Source organism: Varroa destructor, unplaced genomic scaffold (assembly GCF_002443255.2).
Source record: "Varroa destructor unplaced genomic scaffold, Vdes_3.0 BEIS01000001.1, whole genome shotgun sequence".
NCBI lineage: Eukaryota > Metazoa > Arthropoda > Arachnida > Mesostigmata > Varroidae > Varroa > Varroa destructor.
The window spans coordinates 3978321-3988853 of NW_019211454.1; the positions used below are offsets into that span (position 1 = coordinate 3978321).

The following is a 10533-nucleotide window of genomic DNA, read 5'->3' on the forward strand; positions in this document are numbered from 1 at the left end:
TGACGCCCCAGTAGTCTGGCCATACTGCGAACAGGCGGATTGGCAAACAGACAGACGGACGGACCGATCGCGTTCCGCTGCTACGGAAAAGAAAAGCGCTTTACATGGCAACGATAGAGAATTTGTGGAAGGAATCAACTCGGAATTGACTACTCTAGCGGTTTGAAGTCGACTGCTCAATCAAGCACCGCAAATAGTTGAGTGAATAAATAGGTTGCCGGTTTTACATCTCTATAGATTCATGCATCTTAGTTAAGTTCATGAGTGTATTAGTACTGTGGGTGTGAGCCACTACCTGAGCTGATGCACATATTTTGCTCATGTGGACGACTAATGACCTATGTATTAAATTGCTAGTCACCACAACGTTACTGCATTGTTAGCTTACGTATTACTGTTAAGGCTACCATTTCTGCATTTGTTGCATTCGCCCTCGACATCGTGATGGTTGCTATAGTTTTTTTATGGTTGTTGTTTGTTGTTGTCAGTAACAGTCTAATATTGGCAGTAGCAGCAGCAGAAATTGTCGCAGCGATGGCGGCAATTTCCAACACTTCGCAGGGTCAAAAGCCTCGTCAGGAAACCGACGAATGCCGGCAGGGAAACAGTCGGCCCGTTTCTGCTCGGCTGCGATAGACAACGCCAGAGTCTACAGGGCATAAAGAGGAAAAGGGCTCAGAATAGCATCTGTCAGTTGGTTCATTTGTCTATCATCATTGCGCCTTGAAAGTTCTGCAACCATGCTGTGTGCAGGACATCGAATGGTGAAACCCTGCAGATCATTAGACTCACACGCCGGACGCAATGATGCACAATTGCAGTAATAGAAGGTCGGAATTGAACACGTGGACCAACCACATTAAAAAACTTGACAGGGAACGAAGCTGAACGAAAACTAACATTAAAAATATTTCCTAAAATTCTGAAACTAAATTCCGAAATTTTGAACATTGCCTCTTATTTATCGTACGCAATTAATACCGTATTTGAAACCGTATATGAAAAACATTTGAACATGTTGGAGCGTAATATCTGTTTGCTAACAGAAATTCTAGGACAACACAGCTCTCCAATAAAAAAAATCATAGACAAGCTATAGATCTTAAAAAAAATGTTCTACACAGATGTATGTATTACGCCATTTTTTTTTACAAATTTACTGTATAGTTGTACAAATTTACAAACAAATTACTGTATAGTGCATCTTTTCCTCCATAAATATCCTCCACATCTGTAGCCATGGTCTATTTCGCCTTGTTTTCTGCTATCAACTCTTCCTATAAAAAAACTAACCAAAATTTATGCTTGATGTTCAGATGTATACTAGAGATGGGTGTCTGCCCCTGTGGCACCAGCAAAGCATCCGCTGAGCGAAACGGGGTGTACAGGGGTCTACCAATCTGATGAAGGGGACTTGTGGAATTGAGGGAAGCAAAGGGGCTCACAGGAGATCCGAACCAAAAAGGCTGGCAACCTTTGCGAAGTGTTGTTGCCTTCTGCGTCGTCATCCTCATCACCGGTCGCCTGTCGTACGTCACTTGGTTCGTCCTTCCGTCGTTGAACGGCTCGCTTGATTCTCCATGGATAGAGACACCAGCCAGTCAGACACGCAGTGCTCCGCTAACGGGTTAAGTGTTGGCTACCTAGCCAGACGCCATCAACATCAGCCGTCTAGCGAGCTATCGAGCCCTTGAACACTGTTGGCCACCAAACAGGCTTGCTTTCAAGATCTACTGTTCGGCCAATCCAAGTGATCTTTACATTATTCCTTTTGCATGTCCCTTTACTAGACCAGTTTCAACCAGTGTGGTTCCAGCTCCCTTCAGAGCCCCTAAAACATCTCACCCTGCCCGAAGGTTCACGGAGATGTTTCGACGGTAACGACGACGAAAACTAATCCCTTTGAGCCCCTCGAATAGCCCCGGTCCGTGTTTTCAGGGGGTGTTCAGGTCTGCTTGTCTATTACTTTCTATCTAGACCCCCTATCACGGGCTCATATACCCTTTGCCCCTCCTCCCCTTTGACGCTGTGTCTAACACGCAGAGCTCTGCTCTGTGGAATGTGTGGATCCTGCAATGTGTCTCCAACATTTTCAGCCCTCTGCCTCTGCCTGCCTTCAAGGGCAGCTCCCCACGTTCGTAGGAAAGGACCCTGAATTCGCGTACGTTTGAGGGAGCCAAGAGCTAAGGGATCAAAGGGGAGCGTTCTAGTCTTCCTTTGGTTGGTGGCGGTCCCGGCGTCATGGTTCTAACACCACCGACGCCGAATAGTGCTTCTGCCAGGGGCAAAGGACCGTCAAATCTCGTTGTGAGCTTCAGTGTACGATGAGACCACCACGTTGTCTGTTCGCCTTCCTAAGGGGCTGTCGGTCTTCGTCCCCGGTGGACCTATGACTGAGGGAAAAAGTCAAAGCCTCATACCGCCTGAGAGGGAATGGGTCAAAACGGGTAGGCTTGATTCGCTGGTCACCGCTGCTGATGCTGCTGAGTCTACCAGACTTCTCGTCGTCGTTGTCGATGTTTTGCGCACTCTTTCTTTTATGAAAGGAGGATGCGTACGCGTGTGTGCCCATGGTGCCAAGTCAGGTACAACAGAGCAGAATGGGGCAGGCCAAGCTAAATCTAAGAAACGCGACAGCGTAGACTAACACAAACAAAGCAAGCTACTGCTGCTGTTGTAACTGTTTCAGTTAGACACCACCGGCAACAAGAGTACGCCGAGCGCCGGCTAAATACTCGCAAGAATTACATATATAGCTGAGAAGCGGGCAGCCACGAATGACAAAGTAGGTGAAATTCGTCGTTGATTTTCGGCACCGAACTGACGCCATCATCAGACGCCAGCAGCACAATCCGGCCTTCAAGTTTAATAAGCCACATCAGCTTTCAGCACACCTGTACTTCCGGAGTGCTTTCAGCTCGTTGATGCTGCTACAGCAACGATAAAGCATAATATAATTATATTATCTTTAGTATATTACTAATTATAAGAATTTGTTGGGATGGTATAAAATAATAAAAATCGCTGTAACAAATGCGCATTATAGTGGCCGGCCACCTAGCCAAGAAGACCCAGTCCTCTAGCCCATCTTTTATCTAGCTCACAGCCGCTAGTATTGACACCTAAAGCCGACAAAACCTGAGACATAGAGCTGTAGTGGTAGCGTGTTTGTCTACTAACTATAGAGACACAAAAATCACCTACGTTCGAATCAGAAACAAATACAGTTCGATACTCTAGTAAACACTCGCGGCAACGGGGTAAGCGATAAATGAGACAGTGAGAACCCCTTTTCCTGGTCGGCCCCCTCTAGATTGTTCGGCGCAGTGACCACCCATCCCACTCCTGGCAGATCTTTGAAGCATGCTAAAACAGCGCCACCTATTCCTGTCATAAACGGGAGAGCTCTGAAAGTCAACTATGAAAAAACAACAAAGGTATTCCATGCTGTCGCAGCCTTGGCAACAGCAGCAGCTGTTGTTGTTTTGTTCCGAGCTACTGCGTACATGACTGGCTTTCGTCCTTTACCACCGGCTCGGCCATTGGCATTACAGTCTTTAGCAACAACTGCGGCAGCACGCTGCTTATCTATGCCTAAGGTGTTCAGGTGCTATGGGCGTCGTCTTCTTAGTCGATATCTCTTGTGGTGGCAGCGACAACTATCAGTCCTTCCTCTTTCCATGCCCAAACTCATCTTGTCCAGTTTCATTTTGTCTAACGCCGGTGCCGCTGAGTCGTGGCCACTGTTAATTGTAGCCGCCGCGTCAGCTGCCGGTGTATCCATTTCCTCTGATCCGTAGCGTTACTGTCGTTGCTATTATCGACGGCGAAGAGCTGCTGTTGTTGTTACAACAACAACAGCAGCACCAGCCACAGCAGAAACAACAACGACAACAACAGCCCACAGCATCTGTATCAGCAAAAATTACAGCTACGGCCGTGCTACCGCAGTCGGCCACCGGCAGCAGTAGCAGAGTAGTTGCCGTCATCGCTGTGGAAGAAGTAACTTGCGCGGCACTCGCTGTGGCGAAACACCACCATCAGCGCAAGAGTAGCCACAACACCAGCACGAGCATTTGCAGCAGCAACAGCAACAGCAGCAGCAACAACAGCAACAGCAACAGCAGCAGCAGCAGCAGCAGCGGCGGCGGCGGCGGCGGCGGCGGCGGCGGCGGCGGTGGTGGTGGTGGTGGTGGTGTTGGTGGTGATGGTGATGGTGGTGGTGGTGGTGGTGATGGTGGTGATGGTGGTGGTGGTGGTGATGGTGGTGGTGAAACAGTCTGCCTGAACTGCACCTACCTTCTATCGACACCAGCGATATATATATATACAACAACGGGTGGTGGTGGTGGTGCTGCTGCTGCTGCTGTTGCTTTTTGCGTCCATTGACTGTTCGCTGATCGCTGTTCTGCTATCGTTTATCTGTACATCTGGGTGTCTGCTCTCGCCTGTTCTTGCTGTCTTGCTTGCTTACTAGTGGTCTATGTTGCTACTGGTACTGCTCCGACTGCTAAAAGCGTACCACGGTCTGCCGCTGCCCGTCGATGTGGTACGCTTTGTGGCACGCCCGGCAACGCTGTCCGTAGTGCTGTTGTGTATTTTCGGTGTTGAGTGGTGGAAGATCGGTCGGGTGGCCAGCCATCGGTAGGCCTATTTGCCGGGGTTTTTTGAAGGACTAGTGTGGTTTTTGGTGGGGAAGAGTGTCTGCCGTCAGCTCGAGAAGGCTTGGTTTAAGCCCACCGACGTGGTCACGGCGGTGTACGGGCAGCCGTTTTCGTTTGGGACCTTCGGGAGTGCCCAGAATCCATTTCGTCGGCAGCCCAGGTACCTCTGCCTGCCTTTGGGCAAGGAAGGCCGTTGTTCCGGTGGTGTATAGTGCTGTGTCTTTGTGTCTGTGAGTGTGTTCGGCCACCGTTCTGTCGTTTGTGGTAGAAGGTGCGTGTCTCTACCGCTGGTTAGCCTGCGAAAAAAAGAAGCTTTGCTGCTGCAACAAAACTGGTGTCCTGTTTTCGATAGACTGGCCTGTTCACGATCAGTACGAGCCTAGCAGTATCGGTTCGTCCAGAGCGAGCAAAAGCAAGAAGAAGCGAGCAATTTTTGCCCTTTTTGCAGGGGCCATCCGTCGACGGTGTACAAGGCGGACAAGCCCCCGGGTGGGCCCGCGGAGCCCCCCAGAACCCCCCGTGGCAAGTCCCGGCGGCCGGCTTATACCGCCACCGGGGGCCGCGAGAGGGCCGCCCAGCGCAGTTGAACGTCGTCGTTAATAAAACGTCTCACCTCCGAGACAGGGAGCGAAACAAGGATAGATTCATAATATACCAACGAAACGGCAGACAGACAGACAGACAGACAGTGTCGTCGATTCGAGCCCGCTACCACGGCTGCGACAACTACGGGTGCTGCTGCTACTACGGGAGTACGGAGACGATCCCCGTAGACGGTCAGACAGCAGCCGGTCGCAGCCGGTCATAGTGCTGCAGGTTTTCTAGCGAATTGATGGTGCTCGTGTTAACGTTGGTGGTTTTGGGCAGCAGGAGTACAGGAACGACGACAACGACAATAGCAGAAGCGGCAGCAAAAATCGTGGATTTAGTCGGCGCTTTTAGCAATAGCAGCAATTATCGACATATCGACAACATCGGCCCTGCAATATCGACAAGCAAGCCGACAGCAGCAACAATAACAACAACAACAGTTGTGAGCTTATTCTCATCGACCATATTACACACATCGCCATCAACACAGATATCGACGTGTGCTCGCCGTCAAAGAAGTTCGTTGGTCGGAGCGGGGCAACTGTACTACGACGACTACGAAAAGCACAACTATCATTGCCCAGTCGCTGTTGTTGATTGCGAGACAACGACAGTCGAGAATAGAGGACTGGCGACGGCGGCGGCAGCTACAAATTACGAGTCATCGTCGATCGCAGCCATCGACGCATTTGTCGTTTGAGCGAATCGAGTGAGTCGAGCTGCTACAGCTGCAACCTCAACAACAATTTCAGTGGCGGGGAAAGGCTGCATAAAAAACGAAAAATTCGATTCGAGGGGATTTATATGTCGTACATACACAATACAGACGGATACAGGTAAATCAAGATTCAAACGCAACCCCTCGGTTACTTAGCGAGTTCCCTTTGTCGCTTGCTGGGTGGCTGACTGACTAACTAGCTAGCTAGCTGGTTCGACCGCGAATTGCCTCTGTGTGCCTCGTACTGTGCTGGGCTCCGTGCTTGGTATCGATATCGGCTGCTTCTGTAAAAGCCAACCAGCAAAAACTGTCGTTTGTCAGTGTTCCGGCCATTCTGCCTATCTGTTCTGTACTAGCACCAACAATAAATAGGTATACTGCGATACGACAAATGCATCAATAGCAACGCAAGCAGCGATAGAAACACCTATGAGAGTAATAGATCGAGGTAGTTGGGTCTAGCCGCCGCTAATACTACTGCCACAACAACAACAACGGGCAACAACACTGGTCAATCGCAAGCCCAAGTAGCAGCAGCAGTTATTAGCAAAGCGACTATACCAATAAAAAAGGAAAGCAAGTAAGCGCAATCAACAATAAACAAGAAAACTGAGGGCAACGTTTACTCGCTTGTTCGGGCGTTCGTTCGTTGGTTAGTTGATTCACTCGTTTATTCATTGTGATGCGCTGCATGGCGTAGTTGTCAAGTGTCGAAGCAGTTGGATGTTGAATTTTCGTTATTAAGAGCGGCAACAACAACAACAGCAGCAGCAATTGCATTGTGGAGCAAAAGGGTGGATTGAGTGTCTGTACTAACACAGATATTGCTACGACCTGTATCTATGTTCAGCGACATCTGCTGCATCAACCACGACGAGTAGCGCTGAGCGTGCAATTTTCTAACGGTAGAATAAGTCGGCACGGTAATTATTGATCTATTTAAATTATATGCGTGTCGTGGAATCATCGCCAGCAAGGATTGGCTGCTGTGTTTGTTGGCGTGCGTTTCTCCCAACTAAATCAGTCTTTTCGACGACCTGGTGCACTGGTAAAATAGCATCTGTACCCAATATCTTCTCACTATATCGGAAGGTCCGCCTGCTATTTGTGAGGGGCAGAGAGCTTGTGTGTCATGGTTCTCTGATAGAGCCGTTTCATTGTTATTATTCCCCTCTAAGCATCCAGTCATTGATCTGACCATCGTTTCCAGCTATTGTCAGACGCGTTTACCACTCATTATTAACAAAATCATCGATTCTACCGTAGTAGGTTAGCAGTTCCACTACTGCTGGTGGTAGTCGTTGTAGTAAAAGTAATCCTGAGGCATATTAATTTCGTCGCTGTGTGTGAGTGTCTATTGTTACTGCAGTGATCAGCCTCGCGCGTGCCGCTGGCTTCGTTTGAGCATCTAGTCGTCACCCCGTCGCACTGGTCGCCGGGGGATTCCGGATCGACCGGGTGCTCGGGTTCGGGGCCCCGTAATCCTTTATCCTGCACTAGGCTACCGGGCTCCGGAGAAGGATCATTACAGCAGCAACAACGTCAAGACGACAAGCTCGAACAGCCGAAACAAAAGAGGCAGCGGCGCCAGCAGTCATATTCGAAGTATTCTCAACTGGAGCACCAGCAACAGCGACAGGACGCTCAGGAGCGGAATCAGGAGTCGTTGTTGGCCCTTGCGGTTTCTCGATCGTCAGGATCGTCGGGGTCATCGTCAGCATCAGCAGGTAGCAGAGGATCTTTCCTTCGAGCGGCAGTTCGTGCAGCTCGATCCGCGAGCCCCTTGGGCCCGCCGCCGTGCCAGCACGATGTACGGTGTCTCAGTGTAGCCCGCGAAGGGATGGAGAACCTGAACCAGCTGATGGACCCCCGCAAGCAGGAGTTGCTGGAGGCCCGCTTTCTGGGGGCCAGAGGTTTTGCCGGACTCGGGCCACCCGGCAACGCCGGCTTCAATCCGCAGGCCAGCAACCAGGACTCGAACCTGAGCTCGACGTCCGTCGGCTCGCAACCGTCCGACGGCGAACTGCAGCAGGTAATGCGCACCCCACCACAGGAGCGCAAACGAAAACGCCAAACGACGACTAGCGCCAGTGGTAACAATGCCAAGGAATCGAGCCAGGAACCTACACCCAAACGAAACCTCCAGCTGACCAACACCAACAGCTCCCAGCAATCCAGTCAACAGCAGAATTCGCAACAGCAGACAACTGCACAGCAGCAACCGCCGCCACAACAGCAGCTGCAGCAGCAGCAGCAGTCGGATAAGAAAATCTCCGAGTACTTTATGAAGAATCAGGCCCAGCATTCACCTGGAAGGTAAGTAACACCGTTGTGCTTTCTCATTGGATACCGACCAATCTTAGATCTGGTACTGTTCCTTTCTATTGGACATGTTACTTGTTCTAACCGTCGCTCCGTTATGACCACCGCTGGTAATGCACAATCAATTCTATTATTCGAATCAACGAAAACAATTACCATATATTCATCGACCCTACGATGTTCAATAGTCATCTCCACAGAAGTTCTCTTTCTGCGTAAATTCTAGGGCTGCGCATCCTCCAGTATCCATAATCCAGCTTTATAGCTGTAGCAATCGTTTTCCCTTTCAATGTGATATTCTTCACCGACAACTGCTATTATTGCCATTACCTAGGATAGTATTAGCAGCATAACAGCAGCAGCAGCATCAGCGGTAACCCATCTTTCCAGTCAAACTACACACACGCATCGATTCACAAGAACATACACACAGAGATATACAAACAGACAGATAGACAAACAAATAGACACACACAGGCACCGACTGTCGTCTTCCATAGCAAGACAAAATCGCTCTCTCGTATATACAGAAACAGGCTCACTACAGGGGGAGGATTAACGAATGAGTCGCAGCGGCAATGTGATAGTCGTAATAGATGATACCAAGACGCGCATACAGGCGCGGTCGGAGACTGGAGGCTGCTGACCGGCGCAGACAACAGCAGCGGCCGCTGCTGCGTTGAAAGTATCCGCAATAGTAGCGTCTATAACAGTAGCTACACCTCTTGAAAGGACACCAACATGAATGACGCGGACGATGACGGCTGCGGTGAGCAACACAACTTCCGTAGGCCTTCGTAGTAACACTCACTTTCACTCAATGACTGAAACTCAACAGCCCACTATTTACTGTTTTTTTCTCATTTTTGTAACTTTTACTCGCGATGGCTGTATGTCCGTCCATCCGTCTGCATATTGCTAGAACTTAATAGTGCCACCACTTCGGTGGCCAGATTCACTGTTGTTGTTTTTGTTGTTAGCCAGGTTAACTAATCTGTGTATTAATGGCGATACTCTAACCTTTGTCGATAATCTGGCGTCATCTTATAAACAACTGTTGCGTAGCCGATATGAATATACATATGTATGTCTTATCTGAGCATGTATTAGGCATTTTAGTCTGGTCAAAGAGGTACTTTAATGGCTAATCTTCAAGCTTAAAGCTGTCCTTACGATATGTCGTATATCGTTGTGCAGAGCAAAATCTGACGTTAGTCATTCTCGGAATTCTCGACTCGCATACATCTTAAAATACTGCTTTTTTGGGCTTAAATGAGAACCAGATCTATCATCTAAAATAGATATAACTACTATAAGTAAAAGGAACCCAGTCTGACCGCTTAAATGCGAGCAGTACTTTTTGGTGGCGTAGTTTTGTATTGTTGTGTGCGTTCGTTTCTTAGTCTTCATCGCTCTCATTGCCACCGAATACCCACTGCTGCTTCTGCGCCTGCTTCTAGGATACAGCAGCACCCGCCGCTCTCGGAGTCGGCGTTTAGCCTTGTCTTCCTTCGTGTGTTCGCTCCTTCGAACAGCCCACGAATAGACCATCCAAGTATCCATCCGTCCCGAGAAAATATCCCCGATTTTTCCTTGCTTTCGCCCCTTATCCCCTCTGGCCCTCCAGCAACTACACCCGGCAGCTACTCCCAATCCGCTATCCACGGTCCTTTCTCGTACGCTCCGGCACCGCCACTTTCTTCTCCAGATCGCCTCATAGTAATACTAGTACTAATAGTAATATTAGTAGTAGTAATATTATTATTAGTAGTGGTAATATTATGATTATTAGTAGTAGTAGTAGTAGTAGTAGTAGTAGTAACAGTAGTAGTAACTACTACTAACTACTACTACTACTAGTATTACTACTACTACTACTACTAGTATTACTACTACTACTACTACTAGTACTATTACTACTACTACTACTACCAATAATATTACCACTATTACTACCAATAGTAGTACTACTACTAGTAGTAGTAATAGTAGTTAGAAGTACTACTAGTAGTAGTAGTGGTAGTACTAGCACTAGTAGTAGTAGTAGTGGTAGTACTAGTAATACTAGTAGTAGTAGTAGTAGTAGTGGTAGTACTAGTAGTAGTAGTAGTAGTGGTAGTAGTAGTAGTAGTAATACTAGTAGTAGTAGTAGTAGTAGTAATACTAGTAGTAGTAGTAGTAATATAGTAGTAGTAGTAGTAGTAATACTAGTAGTAGTACTAGTAGTAGTAGTAATAC

The 10533-nt window shown here is 48.4% G+C and overlaps 1 protein-coding gene across 4 annotated transcripts; it reads left to right on the plus strand.

Moving 5' to 3' along the window:
* Positions 1 to 33: 33 nt before the first annotated feature.
* On the plus strand, positions 34 to 10011 carry LOC147758148 (uncharacterized). 4 transcript variants are annotated; one of them, XR_015318819.1, is made up of 3 exons: positions 34 to 196; positions 489 to 830; positions 1317 to 4164. XR_015318819.1 is itself a non-coding variant. In XM_086977064.1 (3 exons), exon 3 carries the CDS (start codon positions 7814 to 7816, stop codon positions 8291 to 8293), a length of 480 nt encoding a protein of 159 aa, XP_086833190.1. In that variant the 5' UTR covers positions 36 to 196; positions 489 to 830; positions 7343 to 7813; the 3' UTR covers positions 8294 to 10011. The 4 variants fall into 4 exon arrangements, 3 of the variants coding, with proteins under 3 accessions (XP_086833190.1, XP_086833192.1, XP_086833193.1); XM_086977064.1 differs by lacking the exon at positions 1317 to 4164 and adding an exon at positions 7343 to 10011 and having other exon boundaries at positions 36 to 196; XM_086977066.1 differs by lacking the exon at positions 1317 to 4164 and adding an exon at positions 7343 to 10011 and having other exon boundaries at positions 36 to 196; positions 495 to 830.
* Positions 10012 to 10533: the final 522 nt, after the last annotated feature.